Genomic DNA, 16,691 nt, shown 5'->3' on the forward strand with positions numbered 1-16,691 from the left:
CTGCCCATCGAGCGTGCAGGCTGGAGCTCTGCACGGGGCAGCTCTGGCCGCCTGCAGCCTGAGGGGCTCCACGGTGCTGCACAGCCCGAGGTGTCCTCGGGCCCCTGAGTCTCCGACAAGCTCACGCCCCTTCCCAGTCGGTCCATTGCTCTGGTCCCAGCTCCCACTACCAGGCTCCTCAGTCATCCCTCGGCTCAGCTCAGGGCGGGAAGCTGATGGCACCATGGCAGCCACAGTTCCGTTCCCGCGAGTGACAGCGTCATCAACGAGGCAGGGTGGCAGGATGTGTCGCTCAGTAAGTGCTCAGGACCCCAGCCAGTGAGTCACGGCGTCTTCACAGCCCGTCCATCCTGGAAGACACGGGGCAACGGTCCTTGAGATGCTCCATGAACCGTCCCCATTTCCCTGAACGAAGGTCACCACCGTGGTGGCAGCTGCATTGCGTCATTTTGCGGGGTGCCTGCGTTGTTTCTGGGAATCTTCCTTTGAGACGCCTTTTGGTCGTCGAGGGAACACGGGAGGTGGGAGTTTGGGGCTCCTGCACGGAAGCAGCTCTTCACACCTGTGCAGCAGGGGACTCGTGTGTCCCCGTAACTAGGATTGGGAGGCCGCGTCCCGAGGAAGGACCCCAGGGTCCACAGCCAAGACAAGGTCTCTTCAGAGGAGCCCCAGTCAGAGAACTAGTTCTAATTCTGGCTCATCAAAACGGACAGTCCCCCGCAGAGGTGCTCAAAGACCCCCTTTCTCCCTCTTCCTCGACGGGAGGGGGTATGCAGAGCCCAGATCCTCTTGAGTCTTCAGGAATGAGACGCGGCGTCTCCCTCTGCCACCAGGGCACCTGCTGCTCTCTGGTCCAACTGCAGGAAAGGGGTCTGGCTCCTCGGAGGGCTGGAAGAAAAGAGATGCAGGACACAGGTCAGGGAGGCTGCAGGGCGAGAGGGAAGGGCTGGAGGGATGGGGCTATGAGGAAGGGTGGCCCTGCTCCCGAGGGGAGGTCCTCTGGGGGGGGGGGCCACAGACGGAGACAGGATGGTGAGGCCACGCCCTACTTGTCCTCTCATCTTGTCTGGGAAGGAAGCGGTGGTCAAGCTTTCACATGCGGCCCCGGCCTGAAAGCCGCGGGCACGATGCCACAGTTCAGCACGACTGTGACGTCGTGAGTGAGCCCAGATTGTCGGGGAAAGTGGGCATCTCTGGCTGAATCTCCAGTGTCACCCAAGCTTGTACTTGATACACGGAAAAGACAAAAAGACAAAACCACCGGCACTGCTCCCTGCCGAGTTGCCCGGAGCAGAGAACAGGGAGTGGTTTTGTGTGCGCATCTCTCCCCAGGGGAGGTTCCGTGGGAGGGGGTCCTTTGCGTTCCTTCCTTCTCGATGAAGGCAAGCGCCCCTTCCCCTCTGACGATGGCAGGCCCCTCCCCTCTAGGACTTGGGGGACCCCTGGCTGTCCCCTTCCAGAAGCACCTCCTGCTTACGGAACAGCGGGGGCCGTGCTGGTCCTTACGATGCAGACGAAATACTCACCACGCCAGGGTGCCCAGGAGAGCTATGACCACAGAATGAAAGCTAAGGAGAAAAATAAGAACAAAAATAGGAACTAAAAAGGAAAGGGGAGGGTGGAGACATGGAAGGAAAGAAAGAGAAAAAAGAGTTTGTAGGGCTTTTGGCAAGAAATAACGTGATCACAGACACAGCGACGTGGAGATAGATGCCAGCTGGGGCTCAGGAGCACATCCTGGTGTCCTGTGGTTTAAGGGTTGCGCTGCCAGGGGCCTGAAGCGACGGTGCTGTCCCCTCCCCAGGGACCTTGCACCGTCCACAGGCCAGGCTGCGGGTGACAGTCAGGAGGGAGGCTCTGCTGGTCACTTCGCCTCTGGGGGAGCGGCGGGGACCGGCCATCTGGACCTGTCACCAGGGCTGACGGCGAGGGCGCTAAGTGGCTATAATGGTGACAGGAGGCTTACGGAAAGAGAATCCAAGTGCCAACAGGCAAACGCCACCCTCCGTGACGATATCTCGGTCTCAGTCCCATTATAAGTGATAAAGTACAGCCAACTTGCTGAATAGATTTCACACTGGGAGCCTCATTTTGGGTCGGAGGAGGTGTCCAGCCAATTTAGACACAAGAGAAAATCTGATGGTGGTACAACTGCTTGGAAAAGCAGAGCTGCTTCAGCTAGATTAAAAGAATAAACAGCGAATTTTTAAAATTCTAGTATTTAATACAAATGCTCTCACTTTAAGATGCGAAAGGAAAGAGAGGTTCATTTTGGGGGAGAGACTGCATCGCTTCGAGGTTGCGCGTCCCGCCGGCCTCCCCAGGAGAGCCAGGTGTGTGTCGCCCACGGTCTGGCGCCCATGGGCAGGCACATAATTGCTCCCCTGCTGCCTCTCTGCTTTGCAGGTCGTGCCCCTCACGGTTCTAGGGGCCTGTCACCAGCTCTGGATTTGCAAGTTACCACCAAGACCGCTCGGCAGATGGCAGTAAAGTGCCCAGGGAAGGGGCCGGGTTCATCTGGAGGAGGGGTGGGCGGGGCAGGGGGAGGTCCAGCTGCAGGGGCTGCCGTGAGGAGGGGTCCCTGTGCCCCGCAGGGCTGGGCTGAGGACGTGTGGCCTATTGCGGGTGGCGGGTCCTGTCCAGACCCCAGCCTCCCGTTCTCTCTGGCAGGGACAAGCCAGGGAGTTCTCAGAGGGGAGCCGGCCTTTGGTGAGATCCACCCCACAGGCAAGACCGGTCACAAGATGCGAACAAGCAGTCTGCCTGCTAGAAGCCATCGAAACGTCCTAAATCACAGACCAAAAGAGCTCAGCTGTCCTAGAACTAAGTACACGCTGCAGGCTTCTCTCTGAGGGTGCTCTGTGCACCCTGATTTGGAAGTTGCAGAGCCAGCCGTCGGGAGAAGAGCTGGACAGTCCTCCCCGACCCCAAGCCACACGGTCCCTGACCAACCGCACCCCAGCACCTGCCGTTTCCAAACTTGGGAGCCACAGTCAAGGAATCACACTAAAGGGACCGCTGGTCGCTGGTCTGCAGGCACCCCGACGGCCAGGGAAACTGAGGCCGTGAGAGGCACGGCCCTCGGGGTGGCACGGCTGGGTTGTCACGGACGGGGTTATTCCCAGACCCTGGGCTCCGGCTGCTTGTCCCGAGCAGACACGTCCCTGAAGCCTCTTTCTGTCCAAAAATACCCCAACCTCAGACCTAGCGCTACATGGCATCCTGAGATACCTGTTCTGTCTTTGTGTGTGAGCTCCGACAACAGAGCAAGCCCCCAGATTCGTATTTGCCTTACCTTTTCCTCCAGTTCCTTTATTTGTCTCTTCTGAGCTTCTATTCTTTCTTCTAGTTCTTTAATTCTCTGCAATGTTAAAAGCAGGAAAATCCTCAATAATCAGAATATTTGGGAAACCAAGTGGGCAAAAGCCTTCCAGGATTTTCACGCATGTTCTTGGTGGGCCAGTCGCCACAGAGCAGCTGCCATGCTGGCCACGGCGAGGGGGCCAGGGGCCTCGGGCTGCCCCCCCCCCCCACCGCCGACTTTTAGGAGCCTCGGCTTTGGGAGGAGAGCCAGTGTGCCTGCCTCAGGTTCTGTTACGGACACAGCCTCCCTCGGTCTGCTCTTTGCAACAGCAAGAGCGAAGAGGACAGCTTTCCCCTCGGCCACGCTCCCTGTGACGGGAATGACACCCTCCCACCTCCTACATCTCCAGGTCATAAACCATGATGCTAGAAGCCCAAGGAAATGGTAAGGGCCCAATTCACAGTCCTTCCAAAACGCCGTTACGGCAGTGAGAGGAGCAGCCAGAAGGGTCACAAAGTCAGTCACGGGGAGGACTCTCCTGGCAAGGCTGACCTCAAGTTTGGAAACTCTAGTCTTCACTTTGGTGAACAATGCCGGGCAGATGGACACGTGTGTGCCCACGCCGGACCTGGATGCCTGGCCTGGAGCCTGGACGCAGCTGAGCTCTGATCAGAGCCCGTCTGATGGGAGTGAGGGGCTGCAGGCGGCAGTCCTCACACTGATCACCCCAGATCTGGCAGCGAGAGTCCTGGGAGCTGACCAATGCTCTGGTCAGACATTAGCCCTCTGACATTCACAGTAAACCCGGATTCACTAGTGTGTCTGAACACGGAACACAGCCACAAAGGCCACGCCAGCACACACAGTGGGGCTGAGGCGTGTCTTACACACCAAGCCTGTCTAGTCCGCCAGGATCCCTCACCCCCAGTTAGAAATGAACTGGCCAGATCGGCCTGAGGGCCCCAAGTGCCTGTAGGCCAAGAGAAGGTCCCCAAGTCCCTAGCCCATGAGCCGCTGCTCCCCAGATGACACCTTCACTGGGATCTTGCCACTGAGGGAGGAACCACGGAAGAGACCCAGAGTGGGGGGGACCCAGGAGGGGGGCTGTGCCACCCAGAGGCCTGAGTGGGATGGCCCAGGAGGCTGGTCTGGAGGGACAGGCAGTCCGGCAGGAGGGTCCCCCATGGGCACGGCCCCTGGAGAGCATGGCCATCGGGGGGGGGGGGGCACGGCCAGTGGAAGGCCCTGGCCTTGGGGGCATGATCATTGGAGGGCAGGGATATGGGGGCGTGGCCACGGGGAGGGCATGACCTTTGGGCGTGGCCACAGGAGGGTATGACCTTTGGGGCGTGGCCACTGGGGCATGGCCTTGGGGGGTGCGGCCACGGGAGGGTACTGTCACCGGAGGTGCGGCCATCAGAGGGCCAGGCACGGGAAGCCCTGCTCCGCCCGGAGGTCGTGCGCCCGCGGCGCCCCCACTGCACACCTGCTGCGCCAGCTGCAGCAGCTCCATGCGCTCCCGCAGGATCTGGGCGTCCCGCTCACGCAGCTCGCTCATGACCTGGCGCTTCCACTGCTCCACCGCCACCCTGAGCTTCTCGCGCTCCTCTTCCGGCAGCATTTCTGCCACTTTGGCCCCAGCTTCCTGCTGCAGGACGTCGTACAGCATGGCTTCCAGCTCCAGGATGTGCTGGGGGCGGGAGGGGACACGTCAGTCCTTGCCTCCTCCCCTGGGGACGGCCTGGGGCACCCCGCCCTGGGGTCACGCCGCCACCAGGCCAGCCCACAGAGGGGACTGCTTCCACCTGGACCAGTTAAATGATGTTCTGGAGGCTGGAAGCAGTCCGGGAGTGATTATTTCAAGAACATTCCCTTCCACGCGATGTTTAACGTGCAGTGAAACATTGGGGACATCGAGGTCAGCAGAGTTCGAGGCCAGAGTCGGATGAGGGCCAGAGGGGCAGTGGGCCGGGCGGGTGTCCCTTGAGGAAAGAACAACAAAGGCTTCTTCCTTTGCTCACAAGCTTCGCCAAACCCTGGGCTCCTGAGTCGCTAAGAAGGAAGGAGGGCAGTGCTCACAGGGTTTGTCTGCAGTAGTGCCGAGGGGGCCAGGCCGTCAGCTCTGCGGTCCCCAGTGCTGCCTGTGGGGTGACTCGTGTCCGCAAAGAAACATCAAGCCCTAACCCCCAGCACCTGTGAATGCAGATCATGTGGAAATAGGCAGATGCCACCCAGTGCAGGTGAGGTCAGACTGGATTGGGGGCCTCAGTCCACTGACTCGTGGCCTTGGAAGAAGAGGGCAACTTGGAGACAGTCACGGAAGATGCGGGGAAGCCATGTGACCACAGGGCAGAGATTGGGGTGACTCAGCCACAAGCCCGGGAACACCTGGGCCCCCAGGAGCTGGAAGAGGCAGGAGGGCCTCCCCTGGAGCTTCAGACAGATGTGGCCCCGCCAGCACCTTGGTGTCAGGCTTCTGGCCTCCAGACTGTGAGACATACACCTGCCCCACCTCTCCTCCCCTTCTCTCTCCCTGTCTGTCTGTCTGTCTGTCTGCCTCCCTCCCTGCTGCCTGCACATGAGGCCCCACGTGTCCGGTCTCTGCCCGCCTCCCAGCCCCTCCCCTCCTCTGTCCCAAATGATAGCCCTAAGGATGCCCACGCCCGTGGGTGCCCGTGGGTGCCTGTACCGGCTTAGGGCTTCACCTCCATGAAGCCCTTCAGTCCCGCCCCTTCCAGGAAGCAGGTGCTCTTGTTAGGCCCGGCTCACGGGTGAGGGCACTGAGGCAGGCTGATGACTGCCGGGCTGGACGACCTGCACAGGGCCCTGCTGGTGGGGAGCGGGGTTCAGACTCCAGGGGGGCTCCAGCCCAGGGCCCTCGCGTTGCCCCGCCAGGGCTCCAACGTGGAGAGCCGGCCATTCCGCTGGTCCCCAGACACGCATGCAGTGTCATCCCTTTGCTGCCACCCAGCCGCCAAAACACAGACCTTGTTATAAATTCCTAGCGACTTAGCACTTGGATCTGGAGCACTTTTAAAGCTTGTTCCTCAGGAAATTTCACAGATACAATCTTTGAAAAAGCTATATTCTTCCCATCTTCCCATCAAAAATGTAACCTCTTCAGAAATGAATGTTTCTCCTTCTTCAGGCAAAATGACTATGGAAAGTCCTTTTGGCTGAGTAGACATCTTAGGAAATGGGGGGGGGGGGGGACCCTTTGTTCCTCGCTTATGTGTTATTGTCCCTGACGGCTACAAAATAAACCGTCCCCAGCTGTCACTGCCAGCTCACACAGCACATCGGCTGCCACTTCCTAGAGCAAAAGACCTTAGTGTGTTTAACATACGCTCCAGCTTTAAAATAAAGGCAGCTGAGGGCTTCCCTGGTGGCGCAGTGGTTGAGAGTCCGCCTGCCGATGCAGGGGACGTGGGTTCGTGCCCCGGTCCGGGAGGATCCCACGTGCCACGGAGTGGCTGGGCCCATGAGCCATGGCCGCTGAGCCTGCGCGTCCGGAGCCTGTGCTCCGCAGCGGGAGAGGCCACGACAGCGAGAGGCCCGCGTACCACACACACAAAAAAATAAACGCAGCTGAGTGTGGGGCTTAGAATTAGCATCACGATGGCTTCACCCCAAGACTGGCAGGAGATGGAGATGTTCTGACCTTCCCTGCACGCATGACCTTGAGCGACGGGCCACCGGATGCCGGCTCTGTGTGCACAGCCTCGTCCCAGTGCGCGTCCTCATCTGTGAATGGCCAGGCCTCTGCTCCCAGCTGCCCTAGACGGCCCTCAGCCACGCGGGGACCACCCTTCCCCTTCAAAACCCAGCCGTGGCTCCTGTGCTCACAGAGCAAGGAGGGTGTGAAACCCAGCAGGTTCCCACAGGCCTGTGTCCACCCCCGCCAGGTCATCCCAAGGCGGAGGTGCCTCCCTCCTGCACAGGGCTTTGTGAATGGCAGATAAAATGGCTAATTATCCAGCAGGAAGTACAGGCCTAACTATGGAGTCAAGAAAACCATAGGGAGGGAGGGAGAGCAAAACGTGCAGCCTTCCTGCCGGAATTGGAGGAAGGGGGCCCCCAAACAGTATCACGCGGGGAGTAGCCCTGACAGTCATCAGACCGGGAGTGGACCCAGCATCACCGGGGGCCCTGACAGCATCCCTCGGCCCTGTGTGCGGGAGCACCCTCCACGGTCCCGGGGCGACGTTCCCTGCGGCACGCGGGTGCGTGTGTGTTCCTGCGTCCGTGTGTCACAAAGCCGTCTCCCTGATGTCATCTCCGGGACCCATCTTTTCGGCACTGATGTCGGGGTTAACCGCACACGGGGACGTCCCTTCAGGCTTCTCAGGGGGGAAATGGTTTCCCATGGGGCAGGCACGTACAAAGGGCACGTGTGCACTGGTCGGTGCAGATGGACAGAAGCGGGGGTTGCGGGCGGGATGATGGACTGACTGACATTCAGCTGTGTTCACCTCATCTGTAAATGCATTGTTTCAATGAATTCTATTTCTCAGCTCATTTCAAATACCCACTTGACTTCTGCTCGTGTGCCTGCACTCCCGGGGCCAAGGGGTGCTGACGGAGCAGCAAGGCGTCCTCGGAGCTCGCCGGGCGAGGGGTGTCCGGCGGGAGAAACGCGAAGAGTGACCCCACGCTGGTCACACTGGGCGCAGGATCTTCCCAGGCAGGTCCGAGGCCACGTGGCCCCCGAGACACCATGCTGGCCGTGGGAACAACCTTCCCCGTTTCTACCCCAAACCCGCCGCCCCTGGGGGTTCCGGCAGCTGTACTTCTCTTACCTTGTGAGCTTGGTCCAAGCACTGCTTTCTGTAGTCCAGCTCCTCGTCCAGGTAGCCCTTCTGTTTACTGAACAGCTCCTGAAACGCAAGAGGACCCGTGTCTGGGCCTGGCGCAGCCGACCTGGAGCGCGGGGCCGCGGGCCCACGTGGCCAGGTGCACACGAACCTTCTCGCTCTCCAGGTCCACCATCTTCCGCTGCAGGGCCGACTCCGTCTCTTCGATCTGCTGCAGCCACTGGACACAAACGGAAGGTGCTCAGGTACCCCACCCCAGGAGGTCGAAGCCCACCTCCCCGAGCCCCGGGGAGACAGCCTGGGGGCCTGGCCCTCCCTGCCCTTCCCAGTCTTCCTCCAGGAGGGGCGGGCTCAGCCTTCGTGGGAGTCAGGGCTGGGCTGGCGTCATGGGCTCCGTGTGCCCCCGCGCAGCCCCGCCTCGTGCCCGGGGAGTCTGCCCCCCAGCGCCGGGAGAGGAGGGACGTTAGGCGGCCCGTTCTCCCGGGGTGCTGGCCCCTGAGCTCCCATTTGCTGGACACCCCTGCCCGCCCTGCTGGGGGCCGCTGGGAGGGGGTGCTGCCAGCAGGCCCGTGGGTTCTGGCTGCGGGGGTGGGACCGGGCGCAGGCTGGCGGCCCGTGGGAGCAGAGAGGCTGGAGGGTGGGGAGCCCGGGAGGGCTGGGCGACCCCGGAGGAGGGTCCCGGCAGGTGAGACAGATGCTGCCGATTTACAGACCCACCATACCTCCCGGCCTCTGGGGGGAGGCGGAGGCAGAGTGGCCTTGGGGAGAGGTCTGGCTGAATCTGTCACTTGCAGACACGCGTAGCGGTGCTGGCTGACCTGTGCGTGTGCCAGACCTCCCGAGGCAAACGGGATCTGTGGACCCCAACCCCACCTCCCGGTAGCCCTCCTCCCAGGGTGAGCGTCTTCTGTGTGCCGAGCCAGAAAGGGAGGCTTCGGGAAGCCCGGCCCCGTCCCGACAGCGTCCACAGGCACTGTTACCTTTTCGGCCAAGGTCAGGACTGTCCTGGCTTGTATGACGACCACCTGCTCCTCATTGGTCAGATTCTGCACCCAAAAGCAGAATTCACGCGTGGTCAGGGGAAGTGCCTTCTGGGTGGCCGGGCTGAGTGACGGACGGGCGCAAGGGAGCTGGGATCACAGCTAAATGTCGCTTTCACTAAAAGGCCCTCCCGGGAGTCTTTGATCCTCTTTCCTCTTGGTCCTGCCAGCTCTGGGGTGACTCTCCGTCTTGCCCCCTCTGGTCCTCTCACTGCTGGTGACCACGTCTAACGTAGCCAGTGAGGCAGAATGGGACAGTGGGTGACGGGACGAGCAGCCAGGCTTCCCGGTTCTCTGTTGGGTTTTTATTTAAAGCCGGCTCTCCGCACAGGCGGCCTGAATTATTACAGCACCACTTGCGAATGTGAAGCAAAGAGCAAACACTCACGGCTACGAAGTGGCTCCCATCCCTGCCGTCTTGCCTTTTTTCTGCATGTTTTACTCATGCCTCTCCCCAAAGGGCCCGCCTGGGTGGTCCTTCTGGGCAGGGTGACTCTGGCTTTGGGGCCAGGGGGCATCCTCAGAGGATGTGCCACCTGCAACAGCACCGGGGGGAGGCAGCTGGGCTGTGTCCCCACTGCTGGGCCCACCTGTGGGACAGCCAACAGGGGTCAGGGGAGCAGAGACAGGCAGGGAGGAGCCCACTAGGGTCGCTGAGCTGAGGGCGGCCCCCCCCACCCCAGAACCTCCCTGATTCAGGGCCACCCGCTCCGAAGGACCTCCCGCCTGCTCCCTCCGCAGCGTGAGCGCCCCAGGGGCAGGGGTCTCTCACCACCCCCTACCCCGGCAACAGTAGGCACAGGTGGGGGTCGGCGGCCAGCTGCTGGGACGGAGGCAGGCTCCGTCCTCAGGCATGCTGCAGCCCGACTCGGTGTGGTGCCGGGGCCAGGCGCCCCTCATCCCTCTGGCTTCCGGGGACGCTGCCAGGCTGTCCCCACCCTCCTCTCGAGGAAGGGCTGGGCCTAATGGCCGGGATGGGGAGTGTGGGGGGCTGCGGGGGGCTTCCGGGTGACTGACGGAAGCTGCCTCGACGTGGTCAGGCCAGGCTGAAGGGCCCGCGATGTTCCACTTGGTGGGCAGCCTGGCTGGGCTCCAGCTACTCCCTCCTGGAGGTGACCATGGCCTTGGCAATGTGCTGTCTCCTCCACCCTCGTGGCCTTCCCTGGGTGCCCTGTCCCCGCTGCGGCCCAGGTGCAGCAGCAGTGAGCAGATGGCCCACCAGGGAGGACAGGGGTCCATTCTGCCCCCTGCCGGCCCCTCTGCTCCACTCCAAGGACCCTGACTCCTGGGGAAACCGAGGCCTGGGGCTCAGGTGCCCCGTGGCCAGCTGGGAGGCTGCAGCCTTCTGGGAAGCAGCCTGGAGACAGTGGCCACAGCTTCAGCGTGCCCTGGCTAAGAAGGGGAGGGGGCCAGGCTATCCCTGTCATCTGCCTGAAGTGTGTCTATGTGCGCACGACAGACCTAAGGGTCGCCCCCATGGTCCTTCAGAAACTGTCAAGGGTCTCTAGAGGTCACCCGCACGTAAGACCGGCAGTGTGTCCTCTGCCCCCGCCTCTGAGGCCATGTGATGGCTCCAGGGCCGTCATGTGCACTGGTGCTCTTGGGCTGGGAGGGGTCCCGAACAGAACTAGGCAGACCTGGGCTCGTCCTAGCTGGCCAGTACCGCAGCTCCGTGACCTGGGTGGGTGCCCTCTGGGGCTTCGGTCTCTCCAGCTGGGAACTGAAAGGTTCCCAGAGCCCATGATGGGGGCTGATACTCAGGCTGAACCCCGGAGCACATCGTGACAACGCCATCCCTGCTGTGGACCAGCACCTCTGCTACCTGCGGCCGAGGCGGAGCCAGGGGTCTGACTAGTGGCAGGGTCGGGGGGTGGGCAATGCAGCCAGGAGAGCCTCCCTGCTGGGAGATGCTTCCCCCCGCTCCCCACCCTCACTGCTTCCCAAGTCAAGGGCAGGTGGGGAGAGGAGGGATTCCTGTCAATACAGGGCCCTGAACACCTTGAAGCTGCTGGGAAGAACTGGCCCCAAGGATGTGCATGAGCGCCTGGGTTTTGGTAGCGTTGTGAGAAGTGTGTGTGTGTGCGTGTGTGTGCGTGTGTGTGTGTGTGCGTGTGTGTGCGCGTGTGCGTGTGTGTGCGTGTGCGTGTGCGTGTGTGTGTGCGTGTGCGTGTGCGTGTGTTTGCATGTGCTTTTCTCCTCCACCTACTGCACGGAGTGCACCAGTTTGACTTAGCGCCTTGATCTTTCTTGAGAGCAGTTACCAGGACGTGAAGCCCAAGGTGCTTTAGGACCAGCTGTAGACTGTACACTTGTCAGGATACCTTGTGGCGGAAACATTCTGGGGTGTGGATTGGGGCCCTCTTCCAGCACAGTTGATCCCCCCCGCACTGGGCAGGGGCTCAACAAGTACAGGATGATGGATGGAGGGTGAATGGAGAATGGATGGACAGAGGATGGAGGATGGAGGGTGGCGTGAAGGGATGCAGTCACTCTGCCCATTCAGCAGTTAGTACTCTTTTGAGGACTTTGCTGTAGAAATTGGAACTCTGCCCTAAGTGAGATTCGGGGATTATTTATATAGGCTCTGCCCCTCCTCCCAAACTAAGTAAACGGGAAGCCCTGAGTTTGAGGTGTCTAAGGCACGCTAAGGACCCACAGCCCCCACCCCCACCAAGAATATGGAAGAGCTTACAGACTGACAGGGATTCCAGAAACTGGGAACACGGGGCCAGAAGCACCTCTGCTGCGAGAGGCAGGTGTGAGAGCAGAGGCCCCGAACTCCCGTGTGGGAACAGTGTCAGAAAGAACGACCTTTCTCCTAAACGCCTGGGAGGGTGTGGGCTGCGGTGGGGCCACAGCGGGACTCACAGGGGCCCCTGGACCGTGCAGGGCGCTGGGCACGGGGAGGCATGCACAAGTCAGGAGAGCGACCTACACTTACGGCGTTGTCCCCCAGGAGGTCCAGCTTCTTCATCAGCTCCGAGACCAGGATGTCCTAGAGGAGGGGGACAGGCTGCTGGGAGGGAGCGCCGGCCAGGCGGCCGCGGGGCTGAGGGGTGTGAGGGCAGGGGCGGGCGTTACCATCACGCCTTCGGCCTCGCAGTACGCCTGCAGGGGGCTCTTCCCGTCCACGAAGTGGGTATGGTGGAAGTTGATGGCCGGCGACTTCCTCTCCCTCTCCTAGACAGAGAGCGGAAGTCTGGGCACGGGCATCCCCTCCCTCCTGGAGGGCAGTCCTGGGCCGCCCGGGGACACGGTGAAGACACCAAGTCCACCCAACACGGTCAGCGTGGTCTCTGTGAAGACGAAGCCCCGGCTGCCACAGCAGAGGCCAATCCCTCCTCCTGCCCAGGCCCTGTGTGGACACTGAGGGGGGCAGGGGCCTCCCAGCCACCCACGGGGAGGCCCTTGGGAGCGGCCCCCGCCTGCTGAGAGGCCGACGAGCTGATCTGAGTCCCAGGGGACCGGGAGCAGTGTCCCGCACGGGCCTGACCTCAGTGACCCCGAGGACAGGGGACAGTGGCTGGAGGGGCCGCCACCGTCCTCACCCAGGACCACACGCACGAACCCTGGGGCCACGGGGCGACACGCACGGAGTGGCCACACAGCCCTCCTGCCCCCGGGAGGCGGACGGGAGGACCGAGGGGCAGCTCCCTCTGGACTCGTGGGGGCCCCCTCCCCACACTGCAGGCGTGCGTGGACGCCGGGAAACCAGACAGGCGGAAATGCCGGTGCACAGACGCCCCAAGCGAAGCTGGGCGGTGGCATCGTAGGAGAGGGTGGCCATGCCCGCCAGCCGGGGCCACGAGGGACCAGGAGCGAGGGAGGCTCCAGAGCTGCGTGCGGACACTTTTGTTTCGTTTTGCATCCGTTTCCTCTGAGTGACAGGGCTGGACTCGCAGCCCTCGACGGTACCAGCTCGGGGCGACAGCTCTCTGACCCCACCCCGACCCCGCACCTCCAGCTCCAGGATCCGGAACTCCAGCAGCTCGTTTTGGTCCTTTGCATCCTGGACCTCATGCTTTAACCGAGCCTCTTCTGTCTCCATTTGTTTAATCTGTAAAACGAAAGATGTGTGAGGCCCTGGAGTCTCACGTGAGGCCAGCTCTCAGCTTCCCGGACGGCCGCCTGGCCCAGGTCCTCGGCCCAGAGCCCTCACTCCGGCCTCAGTCCGCGGGGGGCCGCCCTGGTGAGACCAGGTGAGTCCCCTCCTGGGCTAAACCGGCAGCGGGTGGGCGGGGGACACAGGGCGGGGGGCCATCTGAGCAGAGATGAGGAAGAGAAGGGCCACCGCGGGCAGAGGCGTAAGCTGTCGCCACGCTGCCCGCCCCTCACCGCGGCCAGGACAGCGGCCCTTGGAGCCCAGGCTGGCCCAGAGCCTCAGGAACACTGCTGTCCGAAGGCGGGGCTGTGTGCCGTGGCTGCCTGGCCCCCCTCCAGAACTGACGTGTGTGAGGCCCACGCCTCCCAAGGGGTAAGCACAGTGCAGCCCGTGGCACATGTCCTCAGTGGTCTCGCGTCCACCATGGGCACCGTCAACTCGGTCCGTCCGCCCGCGTTGAACTTGGGGGCCGAGGGGCCTGCTCTGCGGCTCGGAATGGGTCCAGGTGGATCCAGGAGCATCAGTGCCCTCGGAGTTAGCTGGTGCCCTCGGGGGCTGGGGCTTCCCACTGCACTGTGTGTCACTCTGCACGGCTGGGACAGCCGGGATGCACCCACGGGCCATGGGCACCGTGCCAGACGAACGCACAGGTTTTAAGTGCACACGTGAGTGTTCCAGTGTGCGTGTGGTGTTACGTGTGCAGGTGACAAGCGCACGAGTGTGTGTGTGTGCTCGTGAACATTTGAGTGTGCCTGGTTCAAGCGTACAGGTAGGTGATGTGCACACGAGTGTTTAAAGGTGCACACAGGCTACTACGTGGGCACGTGCGCGGGCACATTTAAGTATGCGGTCGTTCCGTGTACACACAAGCATCTAGGTGCACAGGTGTTTATGTGAGCCTGAGAGCATCACGGAAACAACTGTGCTGACTTAAGACGTGTGCAGAGGGTCCACGACAAGCAGGTGGGTGTAGCTCAGCATTTAAGGTATGAATGGCACCCAAAGCACTGCGCCGTGTGGGCCTGATGGCTTCGGGTGGGGCAGGACCGGCCTCTGCCCGTGGGCCTGGTTCGGTGCCCTCAGGCTCGCGAGCTGTGGCCCGCCTGGCTCTTTTCTAGAAGGGCTGTGCCTGCCGTAGAAGGTGCTGCCCCCGCCCGCCCTCTGCCTGTGGACAAGGACAGCTGCTGGTGGGGACGGGTCACCAAGAGCACCCTCACCAGGACAGGGTGACGAGGGGGCTGCCAGAGCGAGCAGTGAGGCCCCACTGGCCCTCCTGCCTCTGGACGTGCAGCCACCGCCCCCTCCCACCTCGTTCCACGTGACTGGCTCCAGCCGTCCTGGGCCCATTCCTCTGGGGACGGCCATGAACTGCCCACAAAGGTTTTCTAACCGTCACCAACCACAGAACCCATCAGGCAAGAAAACAAGAATCGAGAAGCCGCTATCGACACGGGGCTGGCGGGACCCTAGGTGCCTCCTTCCAGGCCGCCTGTCCCAGGAGGGGTGGGTCGGGGGGGCAGCCCCATGGGAGTGAGAAGCACAGAAGGCCCGGCTGGGGCTCCGCTGGGGAACCTCTGCCGTCTCCCCACCGCCCAGCACCGCGGGGACCCCGCAAACCCCTGAGCGCAAGGGAATTCCTGCTCCTTTCGGGAAGCAGTCAGACTCTCAGACGCGGCCTGGCAGGGGCGTACCTTTTCTACGAGCTCTTGGTTTCTCCGATACAGCGCTTGCTTCTCTTCAATCCACTTCATGTCCTTGGAATCAAAGTGGAGAAATAAATACACCGCAGGGTGGAACCACGATTGAAATCACAATTCAGCAGACAGGGGATGTGACGAAAAGACTCAACACCCAGCTGCCGAAGTAACCGGGGAGTGGTAGCTTCTGCCCCACAGCTGATGAAAACCCAGGGTTTCACCCGTTTCCCTGGAGGGTCCCGGATAGAAGTGGATGGCACCCAGGCTCGCGCAAGCCCAGGCCAGGCGCCCATGTGGACGTCGCACGTCTGGGGGACCCAGACACACAGCCAGCGGGAGCCAGGGGGCTCGGGCCGGTGGGGAGAGGGCAGGTGCCAGGGTGGGGGTCCCTCCCACTTCACACCTGGGGACTCGGGGCCCGAGGCAGGCTCTGAGCTCTGGTGGGGCCCGTGCGGACGCCTTCTGGGCTGCCCTGGGTCAGGCCTTGGGGGAGGCCTGGTGTCCTCGACCCCCGGTTCCAGCTCCAGGCCCTGGAGGAACCTCCACCACCGGCATTTGGTCACAAAGTGAGGTGTCCAGACACTGAACTCGGGCCCAAATTTCTTCTCAGCAGAGTCCTCTGTGAAGTTCTTTGCAAGTTGGAAGGACTCGTTTCCGCAACGAAAGCACCGGCTTCCTCCCCTCCTCTTCTCGCTTCCCAGCCCCTCGGCTACTGTGCTTCTTGGGCGCAAGACGCTCGGCGGCAACATCAGACGGGGTCCAGGAATGACGCCTCCGGGTCTGGGTCGTGGCGCTGTGCGCACAGCTCCGGAGTGGAGCTCGCTCAGGCCGAGCACAGCCCGGGGGCTCAGGGCCCGAGGAGTGGGGATGTGGGCCGGTCCTGTGTGCTCCAGCACTGGACTCGGGGCCTCACGCGCTCAGGCGAGGATGGCAATTTGGCCAGGCAGTGGCTCACGTCCTTGCCCTGTCCGTCTGTCCGGCCGTCTCCCCACATCAGGCCCTCCGTGGGTCTGCACGGCGCTTGGCCTCTCCCACCCAGACCCTCCCAGCCCCACTGGACGTCCTCCAGCCCGTCCTGGAGGTCCACCTGGGGCTGCAGCATCCAGCAGGGCAGAGGGAGGCTCAGGCCCCGTGGGACGGAGGCCCTCCCCTGGGATTTGAAGAGCCCAGCGCTGAGGGGAGTGACCGACAAAGCCCTGGGACCTGAAATGCAGGCCTTGAGCTAAGAGACGGACAGGATCTCTGATGAAGCCCAGAGAGGCGTGTACGGACAGCCAGGATGATCCCTGCCTTGTTTGAGGCTTGCTGTGGAATTCCTTTATGTATGCATTCTTTCCGCTTTTAAATCTTTTACTGAGGTGTGATGCATAGGCAGTAAGGGGAGCTGTGGCGCCAGTCTTCAGCGCGCAGATGAATAGTTCTCGCCGACAGACACACCCACAGACCGCCACCCTCATCGCCGGGGCACTGCAGCCCGGGGGCCAGGCCACCACCCCAGCCTCCCGGGGACCCAGGCCCCTGTGCTCACCTGCCCCTGCTCTGCCAGGGCCTTCTCCAGGTCTTCGATCCGCGTCTGCGCCCTCTGCACGTCCGCCTGTAGCTGCTCACGGGTCTGTAGGATGGGAGGAGACATACATCAAATTTTCTCTAAAAGCCAGACGCGCCCACTTGGACGGGACTTTAAGGGGACTGTCTGCCTTTTGGTTCAACCAGTGGAGAGCAGCCCCTTGGCAA

At 62.1% G+C, this 16,691-nt stretch overlaps 1 protein-coding gene across 19 annotated transcripts in view; it reads right to left on the reverse strand.

The window, feature by feature from the left end:
• Nucleotides 1-1,548: 1,548 nt before the first annotated feature.
• JAKMIP3 (Janus kinase and microtubule interacting protein 3) overlaps nucleotides 1,549-16,691 on the reverse strand; it is a 42,750-nt gene continuing 27,607 nt past the window's right edge. For 8 of the 19 annotated variants that reach the window (XM_065894661.1, XM_065894662.1, XM_065894659.1 and 5 more), the window contains 11 exons: nucleotides 16,486-16,569; nucleotides 14,952-15,014; nucleotides 13,117-13,215; nucleotides 12,240-12,338; nucleotides 12,100-12,153; nucleotides 9,099-9,164; nucleotides 8,270-8,338; nucleotides 8,104-8,181; nucleotides 4,791-4,994; nucleotides 3,296-3,361; nucleotides 1,549-1,599 (listed from right to left, as the gene is read on the reverse strand). In XM_065894661.1, the coding sequence (XP_065750733.1) occupies nucleotides 1,549-1,599; nucleotides 3,296-3,361; nucleotides 4,791-4,994; nucleotides 8,104-8,181; nucleotides 8,270-8,338; nucleotides 9,099-9,164; nucleotides 12,100-12,153; nucleotides 12,240-12,338; nucleotides 13,117-13,215; nucleotides 14,952-15,014; nucleotides 16,486-16,569 (933 nt within the window). Of the gene's footprint in view, nucleotides 1,600-3,295; nucleotides 3,362-4,790; nucleotides 4,995-8,103; nucleotides 8,182-8,269; nucleotides 8,339-9,098; nucleotides 9,165-12,093; nucleotides 12,154-12,239; nucleotides 12,339-13,116; nucleotides 13,216-14,951; nucleotides 15,015-16,485; nucleotides 16,570-16,691 lie in introns of all 19 variants that reach the window. The other 11 variants (XM_065894660.1, XM_065894665.1, XM_065894658.1 and 8 more) reach the window with 5 other exon arrangements.

This window comes from Phocoena phocoena, chromosome 16 (genome assembly GCF_963924675.1).
Source record: "Phocoena phocoena chromosome 16, mPhoPho1.1, whole genome shotgun sequence".
NCBI classification, from domain to species: Eukaryota; Metazoa; Chordata; class Mammalia; order Artiodactyla; family Phocoenidae; genus Phocoena; species Phocoena phocoena.